General features: G+C 38.4%; 1 protein-coding gene across 1 annotated transcript in view; it reads right to left on the bottom strand.

The window, feature by feature from the left end:
* Nucleotides 1-18481, bottom strand: part of anapc1 (anaphase promoting complex subunit 1) — a 58387-nt gene that overhangs the window by 21287 nt on the left and 18619 nt on the right. The window contains exons 23-43 of the mRNA XM_063491695.1: nucleotides 17436-17527; nucleotides 16319-16467; nucleotides 15380-15458; nucleotides 13205-13241; nucleotides 12909-12982; nucleotides 12285-12463; nucleotides 12065-12151; nucleotides 11835-11974; nucleotides 11502-11620; nucleotides 11066-11196; nucleotides 10170-10310; nucleotides 8079-8231; nucleotides 7767-7848; nucleotides 7231-7322; nucleotides 6677-6811; nucleotides 6073-6155; nucleotides 4909-4987; nucleotides 4723-4797; nucleotides 2878-2930; nucleotides 2647-2800; nucleotides 2346-2539 (exon numbers count right to left, since the gene is read on the bottom strand). Of these exons, the coding sequence (XP_063347765.1) occupies nucleotides 2346-2539; nucleotides 2647-2800; nucleotides 2878-2930; nucleotides 4723-4797; nucleotides 4909-4987; nucleotides 6073-6155; nucleotides 6677-6811; nucleotides 7231-7322; nucleotides 7767-7848; nucleotides 8079-8231; nucleotides 10170-10310; nucleotides 11066-11196; nucleotides 11502-11620; nucleotides 11835-11974; nucleotides 12065-12151; nucleotides 12285-12463; nucleotides 12909-12982; nucleotides 13205-13241; nucleotides 15380-15458; nucleotides 16319-16467; nucleotides 17436-17527 (2328 nt within the window). The remainder of the gene's footprint in view (nucleotides 1-2345; nucleotides 2540-2646; nucleotides 2801-2877; nucleotides 2931-4722; nucleotides 4798-4908; nucleotides 4988-6072; nucleotides 6156-6676; nucleotides 6812-7230; nucleotides 7323-7766; nucleotides 7849-8078; nucleotides 8232-10169; nucleotides 10311-11065; nucleotides 11197-11501; nucleotides 11621-11834; nucleotides 11975-12064; nucleotides 12152-12284; nucleotides 12464-12908; nucleotides 12983-13204; nucleotides 13242-15379; nucleotides 15459-16318; nucleotides 16468-17435; nucleotides 17528-18481) is intronic.

Genomic DNA, 18481 nt, shown 5'->3' on the forward strand with positions numbered 1-18481 from the left:
TAGACTAACAGAGGGATGAAGGCTAACAATCAGTTCTTTTGAGTCACTTTCCTTTTGTGGTGCGCTTGACATTTTCAAATTCTGTTGAAATGAATGAACTTCCAGGAGACTGAGCCAAAACAAAAAAGAAAAAGAAATAAATCCAAACAAAATAGGGGCAATTAGCAGAATCTAACTCCAGTTCTGAGTCTGGCATTTTAGTCAGTGTCAGTGGGACAAGTATAATATATCTTATGTGCTCATGCTTAACAAACTAGTACAAACTGAAACTCATGCAAACAGAAAGAACTCGTGATAGAAAAGCCACAGTCACCTTTGAAATACAGATCTAAGCCCTCTTCACACAAACTGTGTACACTGTTGGAAGAACTGGATTGAGCTGCCCATTCTCACATAAGCAGTGAGAATGGGCAGACAGTGTTCTTACTACTAGAAATACAACATCTGAGGCAGAATAAGGGTGCTGTAGGGTGAACTGCGTAGGGCAAATGAACACTGGCTCACAATGTCTGTCCAGTTATCACATGGGGACAATCAGACATCAAACAGTCTTTGTACTAGGGAGGTGACAGTTTAAAAATTATTCAATGTGAAATCCAGCTGTGTCAGACACAGTTTGCGTCACTTCAGTTTCCTACTGGGGGACAATTACCAAGCTCTATCTCAATTGAGATCCAATGGGAAGAGGAAATTAAATAAGTAAATAAAGAAGAAGTGAGGTTGAGGAAAGGGGAAACAAAGAACAAAAAGGATCACCAAATAAAGAGACCAAACGTAAATAGGAAAAACATACGTGAGAAATTGAATGAGGAAAAAAAGAAGGGCCATGATGTAATGATAACTGCTAAATAAGTGGAAAGCAAATGTGACCAGAACATTTTCAATGGAAACAGAGAAACGAAATGACATACGAGCAGACAGCGAGACTGCAGGAAACGTGACAGTGACATAGCATGACTCTGCTACCCAGCATGACCTACAATCTCTGAAATGACACAAGACAAACTGCTTATGAAAATATATGCTATCGTGCAGAGCATTCAAACCTGCAGTCCTTACAGTGTGTGGGCTTTCAGCTGGCAGGTCTAAAATAAAATGTGACCTGAATGAAATGAAAAGGTCCATCTGATTATGGCTGTAGGTGGAGAGACGTTTTTGCAGAATGTGATGAAAGAGTGGGAGCTGTTGTTTCTCTTCAAAATACACAGACCAGGGTCAGCGGTTTGAGGAACCTGGCTTGGGTGTGTGTTTGCGTGCACATGTGTGCATGAATGTCATTCATTATGTGGAACACAGCACTCAAAGCAGACTTTTTTGTATTTGTGTGGCCAACCCACGCTGTGCATGTGTACGTGTTGCATATGGTCTTTCCCAGAAAAAAGCAGGGTGGGTGTGGGCTTGCATGTATGGATGGATGGATGGATGCATGCAATTGTTCAATTTAGGTGTCATATGACAGCCTACATACAGAATATAACTGAAACCTCAGTGTCTTCCTTCATTCAAGAAGCATGAGCTACATCAAAGTGTGTGTGTGTATTTATTTTTTGAAGCATGATTCCTTAGAGGTTGTTGTGGAAGTTTAAAACAATGCCCACCTTCTTGGTACCTTGCCTGTTGTATAATCTTGAAATAATTTTATGTATGTAAACATTTGCATTTATCTATGAGTATATTGTACAGTTTTTTCTTCTTATTGTTATATTTATTACTACTGTACTTCCAAGCTTTACAGTTCTTCAGAAAATCTACATCAGAGAACCACATTGTTGCATTGTGTGAGATGTTTCTCCAGTATCTTGAATACTGGAGTCACCATTGTTAAGATATCATCATTACAACACTAAATATGTATTCATCTACAGCTGAAAATAAAATGCAGCAAATGGTCTAGTTGATGCTTTTTGGAAACAAAAATGATTTTTAAAAAAAGCCAATAAAAAAGAAAAACCTATATTTAGAAACTGAATTATTTGTCACCTCATCAAAAAGTAATTTAGGACAGAGTAAGCCATCGCTAGCCAAGAGTTAGGCTAACTACAAGTTAGGCTAACTGATCTTTATGTTCAAGTAAAAACATAAGTTCAGTGATTACAGAAATTGCTTTACCAGCCGCTCTACCCTTTCCCCAAAGCAACTTGACAAAAGCCTTTTGATTTTTGGCCTGAAAATGCACTTCAGCTATGAATGAATAATTGACAGTTGATAGTAATTGATAGTAATTGATATGAATTCAAATGTATTATAGTTTTATACTAGTTTTCTTTACTTGCAATAAGGAATATATTTTAATAAATTTCAATGGGATTAGGAAAATGGCCATATTTTGATTGTTCCCATCTCACCTGCCTCCTCCCAGAAAGAGCAGACCCAGTGCCATGTGATGAGCCATGTGGAAGCCATAGTTCATTTCACCACCAGTCCGCTTGTGGAAGAAACGACAAAGCTGCAGGACCTTCAGGTTTCCTGTACCGGACATCACCATGGACATAGCCAGCAGAATCATTGACAGGCAGGTCTGGAGGTTGTAAAATGTGTGCTAGGGAAGAAAAAGAAATCAAAGAGAAAATATTTTAACTGTAAGTAGATCAGGTAGCACAACATTGTTTCTTACTGTTAACAAAGTCAAAAATATAAAACACTCACAGCACCCACAGCAGCTGTACCAGCAACGGACATGATTGTCATGTGGGTCCTGGCCAAGCAATAAAGGCAGTCAAAGGCATCAGAGTTGGCAGAGCCAGCAAACCGTAAGCCAAGTGCCAAACAGGCCCCAGCTGTAATGTAGTCTTGGGCTTGGCTAAGAGAAACAAATACAATCATTTAGCAGAACTCAAATGTATAACATGAGTTGATGTTTTTGGCTTAAATACTTACGCCATCGTCTCCATGTTAATGTCCTCTGAAGGGTCAAAAGTCCCCCTCATGATCTGAAAACAAAATGAAAGTTGAAAACAAAATATAGACATGAGTGGTCAGGTTTCAGAAATAATACTTTTGACAGTATTTATTTGCTAAATTAACTGAAAACTCACAAAATTCTCATGATAAAACTATGGAAATAGAAAGTAAACATCAGGGAGGAAAGGGCAAAAGAAAAATCATAGGTAGTAAGGTGACACAGTGGTTTAGAGTTTGCTTGCTCTCTCATGTTTGTGTGTGGCCAGTTGAGTGGGTACTCCAGCTTCATCCCATAATCCAAAGACATGCAGTTACTGGGGCTAGGTTAGGTTAACTGGTGATTCTGAATTAGCCTGACGGTCTCTCTCTCTCTCTATACTGGTTCTGCAGCAAGCTGTCCAGGATGTACCCTGCCTGGGTCCTGTTGCAGCTGGCATAGGTTCCAGCTACCACATGACACTGCACAGGGTGAACTTCAGAAAATGGATGGAAGGAATTAAAAGATATAAAAGCATAAATCTCTGTATAGTGCTGACTATAATGCAGCTATTCATACCTGATTAGAAGGGCAATAACGTGTTTTGAGCGTGCCACGGTTCTAGTTACTAGTATCTATTGCCATTCAAAATACAAACCACAAAAATGTAGTTTTACATATTTATATCCAGTGGTGTAAATTACACTGTAGCAGTGTTTCTTAAACTGTGGGGGTGGGCCCCCCTACTGGGGGATAAAGTCATTGCAGGGGGGCGTGGACAACCAGAAGAAAAACATAAAATATGGGAGTGAAATTAAACTGAGTTGCTATCATGCTGACAGTCTTTTTAGTTATCTATTTGAGAGAAAAAAAAAACATCAAATGGAATAAATTTATGTTATTAAAGATTAAAAGTATGGGATTATTTTTTCCCTTTTTGTCATAAAAAGGCAGAACAAGGCTGAATTAATTATTTCATACTGTCCCCAAGGGGAAAATATTTCTGGCAGTGTTGCTGACCAATACATTGAATTTTCTTCCTCATGAAGATATCAAGCAACAAACACTGCAGTGAACTATCCACATCTACAGGTAAATGCTTGGTTGATTTACAGATAAAATTTTGACCTTGGTCAAATTTTATCTGAGTTTATGTTAGCAGTAAGCCTATAAGGACATAGGAAGTTAAAGGCTAATATGCAGACTTCAATATTTGTTTTAAAGTCACTGTAATTATTCACAGTGTTATCAGACACAGCTTATTTTCCTGCCATTTCTCAAGCCTAGCGGCCGCACAGGCTTTCACCGTTCTATAACTATAGTTACATATACACGTTTGACATTTTTTAATGTTTACTCTCCCAGTCGTTTGTTGAAACATCTCTAAGATGTTTCCATGTTGTATTTTGTTCAGATAACCTTTCTGTTTTTAGAAATAGCATTTTTCTTGTTTATCCACTGACGCCATTTCTGCTCATGTAAACTACCCATCCGTCTTTGGGTGCATCAGTAAAGTACTACTACAGACCAGGGGAAATGCTTTTATTAACAGAATGTAGCTAAAGTCATTATGCTGTTACAGCAATTACCAAGAACCAATATCAGTGCACCTTCCACAAAATAAGCCACCAGAATTGGTTAAATTAGTTAACTGAAAAAGGGTAAACCTGCCTCCATCTACACAAATAAATCAAACGTCACAAATGGAATTTTCTTTGCAAGTTATTGATTTGTTGCAGGGTGTGTGGCATCATGGCTCCAAACATGTCCACTCGGTCCTGTTTGTGTGTGTGTGTGTGTGTGTGTGTGTGGTGTGGGGTGCGTGTGCTTGTGCTTGTTCTCACCTGTGGGATGTTACTCTTGACCCAGATAGTATTAGGCAGGATTTCATCCCACATGATAATACACCGGGCCAGAGTCTTTAGGGGTAGAGAGAAAAGAAGAAGAGACGCAGGTATATCAGATTAAAATATAGAAAGGTAGGAAAAATGATCACACACAGAAACACACAGAGTTAGATCCACACTAACCCTCAGCAGCAGAAACTCTGGCTTAATGAAGTCCAGGAGGAACAAAGTATCTGGAGGTTTCAGCCAATCAGCAATCGACCTAGTGGGCGAAACCATGATGAGAAAAGGGAGTGTTAATACCTTCTTTCAGCACCCTCTCAAACAACAGATAGCAGATGAGCTCAGTCTGATGTAGTGTAATGTCACTATTTTTTCCATCAAATAGGTTATGGTGCTCCAGTTACGGTTCATGTGGGCAAGAAGTGGTTAGAAAGTCGAACACAGCACAGCACATTTTGGCCATTTTAAGGAAACACACCACCAGCATTATAGAGTAATTATGGTGGAATGATTCTGTGCCCTTGGAACAGTTTGCTACTTCTAGTGCTATACCACCGGTATTACATTTTTGGGGGGTAAATATTTAATGTAATATTTTTATTTATATCTTTTTTTTCAGTTTATTCTATCTAGTTCTGTTTCTCCTAATAAAATAAAACACTTGTCAGCAGAGTATCTCTTTTTAGATTGTTTTGTCACACCATGAAGAGTATGCCTATACTCTTTGTATACAAATTTTAGGAGGTCAGTAGAATGGAGATAAATCTAAAACAGAAGTCTTTAAGTCGCCTTTCCAAGACATGGAATAAACCTATTCTCATATCAAAACTTTTTTATTTTATTTTGGAGATCGTCACATAATTTTTCCTCTAGCCAGGACTAGGCTTATTCCATGTCTCTGAAACTGGCTGTAATCCTACACCTAGGAGTCATGTGACTGATGCCAAATTTGATCTGGCAGCATGAGGGCAACTCCAGCATGAAGTAAACAAAAACAATTTTTAATGACATGAAGAACGAGAATTAGCAGAAGAGGCCTCATGTCTCGGCAGTCAATCTAGGATTACTCGAATAGACACAAAATCTTAGAGACCATACATTCACAGAATGCTGTAAACTCCATGAATGTTTGGAACAAGCTGTATGACAAATGTTTGTGTGTGATTTACATTGTACTACAAATGTAACACAATGTGAAGAAAAATAGGAATGACAATAGATAATATGACTGAAATAATACAAGAGATTAAAAAAAGTACCCTGGACCAAAGGTAGCTGGTGGTAGCAGTTAAACTGGTCAACACATGGAAAGTACAAAAATGTAAACGCTTTTTTTCCTCCCACCTGTTGTTGGTCTTGAGGTAGATCATGGCGAGGGCCAGCGTGGCGCCTGGACATGTCACATCTACATTAATAGTGTCACCCTCCTGAAATGACCATTGGTAGGCTTAATTAGCGAATCACAGAAGTCAGTCCACTGTTTCATCAAATCATTCTGTCAAACTTCATCTAAAGAGAGGTGTGTACCAACTGCAAAACCCCTTCACACCTACATAATTAAATATGACAACTAGCTTTTGCAATTGGGATAGTTTATTTAATGCAATATTGTCTACTTGTGCTACTTTAGAGATTTCTTACACATTCTACATTGGCACATGTGACAACAATAAACTGAGAACAAACATCAACTAATACGAATATGAAAAAAATAAATAAATGAGGATTTGTTTACCAAATCCTTTCCTATTAGTGGGGAAAAAAACAATACATCAGTACAGACTGAACATATAAAGAACCATGAAATAGTTTTTGAGCTGCAGTTCTTATTGTATGGTAAAATTCTTTAGTATTTATACAGTCACATTCTTCAGTATTATTTTATCGCATTGAAATAACACTGCTACACTGTAGACAAAAAAAAAAAAAGAGGGTTTCTTTCATGTACCTTGATTTGGTAGCTGGGGGATTTGTGCCTCTCCCGGTTGGCCCCAGCCTGAGCTCTGCGATGTCCCCCAACCATGTACTGATACAACTGCTCAGGGACATTCAGGTCTGTCATCCCAATCAGGTTGCTGCCATGCTATGAGGAGAAAGGGGAAGGAAGCACAAGCAAGGTAAGTGCAGGACAGAGAAGGATGAGAGTAGAGATAAGAAACAAGAGACAGGCAGAGACAGATGTCAAAGGAAACCAATATTTGAACTTCCGTCCCTTTATTACTGGGCTTCAAGCATCATTAACACCTGAAAATATTATGATTTGAGGTTTCTCTTACAGAAGTGAGCAGGTATCCAAGGGACTTTTAAAAGAACTTCTGTGGCTTAATAACAGAAAAAAGTGTGTGTGTTCAAAAAATATAAACATAACAATCGGGTTTTGTGAGAAGCTGTTACTTTTTTTTTTTAAATTAGTTACTATTGCAACAAACAAATGGAAAATGGCAACGTATATATATATATTTATTTATTAATTTTTATTTTTTATTTTTTTGTTTGACTTACCCCCAGACAGACCATACCAAGAGCGAGCCCAGCTGCTAATGAATAGGACTCTCTGTCTGTACAATATTCCATCTCTGGTCCAGGGGGTCGACCTGAACAACAGACAGACCAAAAGTTACCATCTATGCATGGCAAGATAAATTTAGAACCATAATTAAAGTAAAAATAAAAATTCAACATTGAGACTGGATGCAGAGTTTAAAATGGAGCAACAGAGCTTAAGCAGAACTTCTAACCTGACTGTTTACAATGTCTATTCAAGAAAACAGAGTATTTTTCTTGCAGTTTGAGAGACACCTATCCATTAACATTCATTTGGCAATTAAATAATAGTCCAAAACCCAAATTATATTGTGCACTTTTTTTTTCCCCAAGGTGTTACATATATAAAATACTGTTTATTTACTTCAGTGAAATTCATATCCAGCTCTTTAATTAACAGCTTTTAATGTATCGGATTTAAACTTTTAGGTAATTTTATTTCCATTGTGTTGTCTCCCTTTTGCACACACACACACACACACACACACACACACCTATCTCAGACAGCAAGACTTCAGCATTGTGTCTGTGGCCTGTTCCTTGGTACACCAGCCCGATGCCAATTACAGCTGCAACCTGTAACAGAAAAAGAAAAAAACAAAGAAAAAAAAAAACAGATGAAGAACTAAATGATCATCCAGGGAGGATAAAAAGAAATCTCTTCGGGGGTGCGACAGGAAGGGCATCTAGCGTGAAACTCTGACAAATCAAACATGCAGCACTACTTGCTGTGGCGACCCCTTGTGAAGACGGAATTAATCGAAATTAGCTTTATCTTCTTCTTCTTTATACGTACTCACTCTTACCTGAACATTGTGTGGCACGTCCAGCTCAGTGGAAGTGGGCGGGAGAAGGGCAGGAATGTGTATGCCAAGTAGGCGAGTGATCGACATGTCCATGGTGCCCAGTTTGGCTGAAGACACACCCAGGAGGAGCCCAATGCTGGTCATTTCATGGCCCTGAGAGACAGAGGCACCCAGACATTAAATCACAATAAAAACTGCATCTGCAATTATAAGTGATAAACAACAACTTTCTAATATTTCATACACCTAGCAAAAGCTAACAGTAGAGAAATATTGTCAAACAGCTTTTCTTCAAATAGTAGTCACTTTTAATAAAATTTAGACTATTACTTATTTAAAATGCAGTGTAATGCATGCGCTTTTGCACTAAAAAAAATGCAGTCTAACTGGCTTGATCTGTGACTCTCGTATCTGAGATCATGACAGACAGTTTTCATTAGACCCCTGTGTGCACATTTGTTTGACCGACCACAACATGTTTTAACACAAACAGCATGAAATAGGTGATTGCCGTACATAGTGAACACATGCCATGAAGTAAGAGGCCATCTGTTGGACAGCCTTCCTTAGCCTTCATAATTTAGACATCATGTTATCATTTGACTAAAAGTAAATGAAAATATTCTTGTATTGAATGACAATGTAGACAAAAAGCTCAGAAAATCACTACCTGTGATTAACCATTTACTAGTCTGTGAAGATAACCGTTGGAACCTTTTATGAAATTGTAAAATATGAGTTGCTCTCTTCCAGGGATGTCAAAAATCATGGGTCAAATACAAGTTAAAATACAAACTGAAAAACTAGATACTAGATACTAGAATGACACAGTTTTTGCTTGTAAAACGCTGAAGCAAACTGGAATGTTTAAAAGGTGAATGGCATCCCCCCCAAATTCTTTTTAAAACCACAGTCATAAACAATTCTAATGAATTCTGATCCTCAGTATGCAATTCTCTATCACAGCAAGAATAGAAACTGTCAAAAAACCACTAGCAACAAACACGCTTCAACCACGTTCATTGCTTTCATTCACACTGGAGCCTGTGACATATTTTACCATCAACTCTCTGCATCTGATTAGTTCATTCTTGTGTGTCGAGCTGTGGATATTTATTTCTGAGCCTTTATTTTAAAAGATCAATTAGTTAGGAGACTATGAATGAGATACTATAAAGCTATTTTAAAGTGTATAATTTCAAATAAAAGAAATATATACTGGTGAAATCTCGATATTAGGGCAGTTGAGTTCCAAGATTCACCATTATGGTTTTTATACCAACAATATAATTAAACATTAAATGCATACAATAAAAATTTGCAGTGAAAAACATTACCACGTAAGCGCATGTTTAAGCTTTCAAGGCTAAGCAAAAATCTTTTAAAACCAGAGAGGGCAAAAGGCTACAGAGGGGAAAAAAAGAACTCAAAATAGCAGGACATGGTGTAGAATACAATTAGGACTGAGCAAACTTATATTGCATCCATACAAGAATGACTAATACAGGGAAATAACTGTGATTATCATCAACCACAGCTTAAATTTACACTTAATCAAAAATCAAAACTCAAAACGGGAAATGAAAATGAGTCAGTCTTAAACATAGCGTGGATACTCAGTATGGATGAGGTTCAAAGGCTCAGCAATCTTCAAATACCCTTTCACACAGACATTTGAATTTAGAAAAAATAAGATTTGGCTTGCGACATCCTGTTGTTTTTCTCACCCGAAAGCTGGAAGGACTTGTCTCATATCTAAGTTCTCACAAGGGAAAGTTTCACTTTGACTAGCTGCTAAACTATGACGCATGTTTATGTATAAACTGTATTTAACTTCAAATTTGTTTTCATCTTATTGTTCTTTTTAAGTTGGGCGTGTTCGTGTGAGAAGTGGGAGCTCTAAATTACTGCAAGAAAACAAAATTTAGAGCACAACCAGCTCTAAGCTGAGCATTTAAAGTATTCTTTGAGTGTAGAGTGTTACACATGTACTTATGCACACTTCTTACTTTCTGCTGTAAAACTCAACATGGGAAAGAAATACTGAAATTGTTCCAGCACATGTAAGCCTGTGTGTAGACAGGTGTGCACCTTTGTGAGGTAGTCGTGTATGTTCAGCGTGGCCAACTTGGTGAGGTGTCCATTGAGTCCCAAGGCCATAAGGAAGCCTGCATACTCATTAGCCAGCTCAGGGCTCTTTGGCTTGTTGTAGGCAATCCAGGCTGAGTCCACCTAAAATTAAACAAACAAACAAACAAAAAAAAACACACAATTAAACTGTCATTTATTTGTATAACACTAATAAATGTCTTTGCTGCAAGAGTGAGGTTGTTTGAATATTTACAATTCTTAGAATATTTTATTTGTGCTCAATGAGGGAATGCAGTTTTAATATCCATTTACCATTACACTGGGCAAATAATAAAAGACACTTGAACCAGAACAACAGTGACATAGTAACTAATGTGGCTCATTGTGTGCAAGATTCACTAAAGATTCACTAAAAATCTGACAAAAAAACTCTGGAAGTCTCCATTCTTGTGAATTATGAAGAAACAGACAGAAGGTAATCACACCATGACAGTAGCTTTAGCCAGAGTTAAAAGCTAAAAGCTAAAACCAGCTGAACAGTATGAATAAATATTTATCAAACGCTTAAATCTGTTAGCATCAATATCATATTTTTTCAATACTCTCCAGTTTGACATAACAATGATATTAGAAATAGTTAAGTAGTAAATAAACTTGATGTTGAATAAGCAATGTAAAATGTTTTACATTTAAGGTTAATTTAACAATGTTGGATAAAATTGAAGCTGTGGAACAAGCTAGCCAGTATTAACTATTCTACAGAATTACAGCTAGAGCTACTAGAAAAATATGTGAGTTAAATTTTTAAAAACATTGTCTTACATTAACATTTTTGGGTATATACTAATTAACAGACTGATTGATTAAAGGTAGTGCTGCAATGATTTCAGTCTCACCTGTGAGGCAGGGGCTATTTTAAGCCCAGCAGCTACTCCGTTATGAAAACTGGGCCAGCTAGTCATATTGGGAGGAACGTCAATGTTTCCACTGTTCAGATCTACCACAGTATTCCTCGGAAGGGCGCGGCCTGAGGAAGAAAAATAAAAATGGGAAATAATCTGCAAACGCATGTAGTTATTAAATCGTTAATCCTCTTAAACTTTGGAATATTTTGCTCCTGATTTAACAGTAAGATTACTATTAAATCAGGAGGTGGGGGGGGGTATGTTTCCTCTAGGGCAGTGATAAATTGTACTGCAACAGCTTTTATTACTGCACAAACTAATTTTATCTTCCTTTAAATGAACCATTTACAAATTTCCACATTCTCTTCAACTTGTTCTAGTAGATTTTATTTTTTGGCTGAACACACATATTTAAAACTTAAAATACCTGTGAGGTTGAGTTTTGGGACAGGTAAAGGTTCAGTCGGTACTGGGTGATAAGAGAAGAGAGTGAAGAGGCCCCTGCCAACTGGCAGGGCCATGGTCCTTTGACACAGCTGCAGGAGTCTAAAGAAGGCAAGGACATGGACAGGGCAGGTGATAAAAACTATGGAAACAGCATAGATTCTAAAAAAAAGTTTACTACACAGATTAGGGGAGAAGAAAGGCAACACAGAACAGTACAGAAATATACACTGCATATGCCTTTTCAGAACTTGTGTTTTGCTGTCTCTGTTTCAAGACCAAAGATGTTCATGACAAATGCATGCATTATACTCACTTGTTCTCTTTCTCCTCTATGTACTCATGGTCAGACACCTCTGGCAGCTGGACAACACTAACCCGGACAGGTCTGGAGCTCTGCAGAAGCCTCCTGACCTCTTGGACCCTCAGATCCTGACTCCAAATCAGTCCTGTGACCTAGTGAGAAGAAGACATAAATATCTGAATTTTTTCCACAAAACATACTACTAACAAAAAATATATATACATGTTTATCAATTTGTTTACCTCTTGAACAATGTCTGACATCCCATCCTCCTCCTCATCTGGTTCTGTGGTTGCAGGAGGTTCCAAGGACAGGCCTGAACTTACAGACTGGAGAAACACACAAATTATAAGGTCAAAAAGAACCAAAACTTTCAAAACTTACTTTCTTACTTTAGAATCTGCAGACACTGAACTCCATCTTTATCTAAATAATTTAGGTTTTAACTTATTTTACACTCACAGCTTTGCTCCTTGCAAGGGTCATTTTGTGGGCTTGTTTGATAAGATCTTGTCTTCCAATCAGAAGACAGACCTCCTCTGACCAATCAGAACACGGCTGCTCCCGGCACCGGTAGATTGCCTCTCTAATAGGCAAAGCCACACCAAAGGGGACCGACTCCAAATCTTTCAGGGTGAAACCTAAACCAGTGAAAAATGCACAGTTTTTTAGAAACAAGGAATATTCTGCTTTAGAGGCAGTGTCCTTTGAGCGCTAACATAAATACACAAAAACAGGTTGGTGAAACTCAAAAGCTGCTACAACTGTTGTATGTACATGCTTTATGCTATTGTCAGCTCACAGCTGAACAACTAAAATTTCATAGGTTAGATTATTACCCATTTTAAAATAAAAAGATTTAAGAAGCACACTTATATTAAAAACCAATATTAAAACCTTTATTCGCACAGCAAACATGTCACCCAGCAGTGAGAAAGCACATTCAGGTTCACAGACTGGTTTCAGTGGACAGGTGTGAATGTGTGAATATGCATGTAAACCACTGTGGTGGCGAAAAAGAGGATATAGCTTCAACATTCCTTTCTGAATATAGATTCATTTTTTCAAGAGACATGCTTCTCTTACCCTGTGAGGTGAGCCAGACCACCAGCTGCTCAGCCAGATTTTCACTGGAGGACATCACTTTAACACTGCTCTGTCTAGAAAACATACATACAAGAGAAATTAACTGAAAACTTTAACTGTTATTAGGTCTAAAATGTTTACAAGTTGATCTTTAGGGGTATATTAACAAACAGAAAAAAATACAAAAGAATTTACTGCTATCATGTATGTCAGAATTCATTTTAGCTGTTTCAATGCCTTAAAAAAAAGAAAAGAAATTTAAAAGCTCTTGCTCTTGTTTCTGTCAGATGAATTACCTTCTTATTTGGGGTTCAGTGGCAGAGGATTTCTGGCCTGATGAAAATAAGAGAGGGGGGGTGATGAAGATGAGCAGCAAGGAAAACAGGTCAACAAATTTACAAATCAGGCTTGGCACTCTTTTTGCAGCTCTTACCAGATTTTCTGCACTATAAGGCGTACTTAAAATCCTTTAATTTTATCAAAAACTGACAGTGCGCCTTATAATCCGGTGCGCCTTATGTATGAATTCTGATTGTGCTTACTGACCTCGAACCAATTTTATGTGGTACACGGTGCTGAAAAATCTGTCAAAATGTTTTAGTACAACTTTGGCAAGCTATGAAGCCGCACCGCTAGATGGATTGTCGGAGCATTACGGCTACTGTAGTCAGGGGCCTCGCAGACTGAGTAATCTGGGTCCAAAACTCCGTCTGCTTCAGGTCCCAAAGTCAAATGAACACTGCAGCATCACTGAGAGTTAAAAACTGTCTAAATTCTTTCAGCTTTAATAAGACGATCAGCGTTGCTGCTTTACCAGGTGTAACAATTAAGTTTAACATCCAGGCATCCATGAAAACAATGTATTACATTTAAGAGGAAGTTAGCAGGAAGTTAGCTCGCTAGTTTCCACCTAAACATGATATAGCATGTTCTGACTAAGAGATTTCTGAAAAAATTCAAACGTACAGCTCTGCTATCACTTCCAACATAAACGAAGACAGAAAACTAAACAGCAGTGATGTTTGTAGGGTTACTGAAGTTGGGCTAGCTAGTATATAATGATGTGCTACGTGATCACTAGCGAGACAACTATGTTAGCATAACAAACACATTGAAGCTGGAGGATGAACGCTAACTTTTTTCCACTCCATAAAAATTAACGTGAGGGTTTCCGATGGTTAGGGACAAATGCAGTCGCATGGCCGGTATGCTGTAAACGGACTAAACTTCAGTCAGGAGAACAACTGAGATAATCCATCCACAATACGAGGTTAGTCATTAATATACTGCAACAACATGGGAATAGAGCAGCTTCGAGAAGCAAGAATCCATCCATTCGCTTATCCTTTTCAGGGTCACAGGGGGCGCTGGAGCCTATCCCAACTGTCATAGGGCGAGAGGCGGGGTATACCCTGGACAGGTCGCCAGTCTGTTGCAGGGCTAACACACAGAGACAGACAACCATTCGCGCTCACATTCACTCCTGTATTCACACCTATGGGCAATTTGGATTAATCAATTAACCTATCCCCACAAACTGCATGTCTTTGTCTATGTTTCGCTTAATGTGCCTTATAATCCAGTGCGCCTTATGTATGAAAACAGACCCGTTCGTCGACAGAATGCCTTATGGTCCAAAAAATACGGTAAATATATTAAAGCATTTTCAAATCTGTAGTAAAAACTGTCACCAAAAAAGAACACTAAAATGAGTGGTTAAAATAAAGGCAACATTTTGTTCCTGATGAGTGTGGGATTGTGTTTGTGTGGGATGGCATCTGTTTATTAAAAATAGCAACATAGTGCTCAAAAAGTCACTCTGGATTCTCAAGCATCTCTCACACAAAGCCAGTGTCCAAGTCAAGACAAAAGCTCATCAAACACCTGCAGCAACAACTGTCACCTTATCGCTGTATTGTTTTTTTGTTGAAGTAAACAAAGGAAATCAGGTGACACACAAACCTGCGTCACTCATCTTTCTGTCTGTGCTACTGGGCCCTGAAGCATGAAGGCAGGAGACTGGCAGGTAATAAGGGGTGGTTGGGGTGGCTGTAGCTCAGGTGGCAGAGCAGGTCAACCACTAATCAGAAGGTCGGTGGTTCGATCCCAGGCTGCCTCCTGGCTGCATGCCAAATATCCTTGGGCAAGATACTAACCCCATGTTTGCCTACTGGTGGTGGTCAGAGGGCCCGGTGGTGCCAGTGTCCGGCAGCCTCGCCTCTGTCAGTGCGCCCCAGGGCAGCTGTGGCTACAATGTAGCTTGCCATTGCCAGTGTGTGAATGTGTGTGTGAATGGGTGAATGACTGAATGTAGTGAAAAGCGCTTTGGGGTCCTTAGGGACTGAGTAAAGCGCTATACAAATGCAGGCCATTTACCATTTGTCAATAAATGAACCCAAACATGCATACCACAGAGAAACACACAGTGCAGCATGCAAGAAAATGATCTTAAAGGTTAGTCACTAACAAACCTGCAGAAAGCTTGGCTAGGTACTTGGATACATCTGTTGAAGTAGCGTTTTCATTTCCAATCACATAGAGAGCATAACTCTGAAAAAAAAGGTTAAGAGAAGAGATGTAAATATGACACAAAAACACTTACACAGTATACATTTATACTGCATACAAAAATAAATATTGACATTTCCAGTGAAGAGCAGTTATATTTTCTAAAGAAAAAAGAAAGAGATCATTTAAATAAAACTGTTCCGTGAACTGCAATGAACAGATGTGATCAGAGCTTTTTAATGGATGAATATGAACCTCAGAACAGGATGGAGTGAAGAACTAAGTGGTGACGGGGAAAACCTTTAATCAAGAGGCATTTAGGCTTACAAGGAGGGGACCTAGAGTGCTCTCACACTTTACTTTACTCTTCCTACTGCAGATTCAGGTAGATACTGTGCGCATCGAAATATGAGCCAGTACACGGTAATGAAAAATTGTGCCACAGTCATAATCAAAGCACATAAATATGTAAACAAATATGTGAACAAACATGATAATATGACCAATGTTGTATCCATGTCTCTCTGTTGAGTACTGTCTTTTTAAGAGTGATGTGGCACCAAAACTTAGGCCCTTCTTATTTAGCACTGCATATCCATTTCTATGCAAAAAAGGGAAGAGCAACATCAATTTTACACTGCGAAAGTACAAATGCCTGAGAGTGTCACCTGCACATGTGGTGCTTAATATTTTACTTTTGAAATAAGAAAAAAAAAGGTAATGAAATATGGTTCATTAATTGTGGTTTTCTAACAATACTATAAAGCAGTTAAGATAAAGTTAAGAAAAAGGAAAAAGGGACTGCATTAACTTCTTGGAGATATATAGATGGATAGTAAGCTACACTCACTATACTTGGGAGAAAGTTATTTTATAAAATGACAGATGTGCTTTAATCGTACCACAACCAGCAGTCTGGTCCTCTGACAGATACCCGGCAGGTAGGGGAAAGGTGGGCTCTCCTCTCCTCTCAAGCAGCTACTGAGCCAGCTGAACACACAGGGAGGCTCTGGTCTCAGAAAAGACGGCTGCTGCATTTGGCCAATCATTGCTAAGAAAGGCAGGTGAGGACGAGGAGGGAGAAAGGTGGTGGGTGAGGTAAAAGAACAAGAGATAAAAGGGAGCTGGATGGTTATGTCACTTCATCCTTTCACAGAAAACCACGTGCACAAAATAACAGCAACACTTTATATTCAACCCTGCAAGTATCCATGTCACAAAGCAAATAACCACCTGACAGGTGTTCACATAATTTTTAGGACATCTGTCACGAAAACTTAAAGTGACAACAAGAAAACTTCCCCCGCACTGAGTCTTTATTTTTAACTAAACCTTGTTTATATTCAGACTAATTTTAAGTGCTATGTGTTGGGAATGCCCATCGGTAGAATTTCACACTCAAAACCCAATCGGGTCAATCACAAGCAGGAAATTACCAGGAAGCAGGAAAGTCCACCCCTGTGGAAAGAAACTGTGCAATGGCCTCAAAAGCGTGTAAAAAACTATTCCTCTGTTCAATGGTGCTCTATCTCATAACCAATCACCACTTGGCCTACATAAGGTAACATTACACTCATCTCATATTTAGAAAGAAGAAGAAAAAAACAAAAAACAAAGAACAAAAAAAACAAAACAAAACAAAACAAAACACAGCAACACACAATTCAACAATTGACAAGCTATGTAAAATTCTACCAACATGTCAAAACTTTGTGATACAGAAGTATCTTGACTTGCCTTTTAATCTTAATATCGGCCTTCAGTTTATATTTTAGCATGCTTAGCTCAGTTTTTGAAAACCACAGCTGGACTGAGGGAAGATTAAACGTTACAGTGACTCCACGTCATGCAAATTTTTTTTGCATTTGTTTACATTTGCAGCACCTTTAGGAGTCCAAGAAATACAAAGGAAGGCTGCTAAAACAGCTTTTACCAGCAGCAGACCATCCATCCTCCTGTTTAACATGTCTTGTCCGTTTCCTGACTTGATAATGTTACAGACAATTAAATAAGCCTTACCCTGGTCTATCAAGCAGCTCTCAGTGAAGCCACTAATTATTGAAGGGTAGTCTCTCCAGTACAGATCCACATACTCTTCAAGCTGAAGATCTCTGCAAACAGAAACAAACATACATTAGCATTCTTTAACAGAATTTTTTTTTTCTACTTAGAAGAACATAAGGTTTATAACCTTCTATCAATGGGTTATTAAGTCTACCATGTACTAGGACTCACACATGCATATTTCACTGCACAGTTTTAGACTAAATAGCTGCAAGTAATTAAGAAAAGTCTAAAAATGGCTCAAATAGCCTCTGTGACATTTAACGCATTTCAGGTTGTAATTGAATACACAGTGAAAGTAATTAACAGCAATGAATCATTATCATTCAGCTTAGCATCAGATAATCAATATTTTTTAATCTTGGTACAAACCCCTGATTCCTACAGATTCTAGCTATGTGTGCACTTTGCACAGGGACACAGTAAGACGCGTACAGTTATCCAGGTTTGTAATCTTTTTCATCTGAATTCTTTATTTCTTCTACTTCTAGCCATGTCTTGTGCTCCCTCTCTAAGTTGGTTCTTTTTTTTAAGCGTCTATATTAATTAATGCTAACGATAAACTGTAACTGGAAGATGGCTGTGGCTGCCATAAAGCCTCGAGATGAGAATAACCCCCCCCCCATTGCATTCTTCATGTTTTGAAACTGGAGATGCACAAGATGTGGTTCTATGAGGAATCGGGGAGCAATGTATGGTCAAAGTAATGATATATCAGTGACCAAAATGTGACTATTCATTGGTGTATCAGCCACTGTTGACTCTAATGGTTCAGTCACACTAGAGTAAAAACCAACCACTGTAGGGACTAGGAAAAAAAAACAAAAACCTGGTGATTATCCTGTGATTGCAAACAGCCAAATTAGTTGCGGTGACCCTAAAACTGACCATTTTGGATTGCAAAGCAATTATAAAGGTCACTTTGAGGGAGGAAACCTGTCTCCAACCAGCTGCGGTCCATTGTTGACTAACTCCAACCACTCTCAAACACACAGGCGAAG

This window comes from Pelmatolapia mariae, linkage group LG13 (genome assembly GCF_036321145.2).
Source record: "Pelmatolapia mariae isolate MD_Pm_ZW linkage group LG13, Pm_UMD_F_2, whole genome shotgun sequence".
Classification (NCBI taxonomy): domain Eukaryota; kingdom Metazoa; phylum Chordata; class Actinopteri; order Cichliformes; family Cichlidae; genus Pelmatolapia; species Pelmatolapia mariae.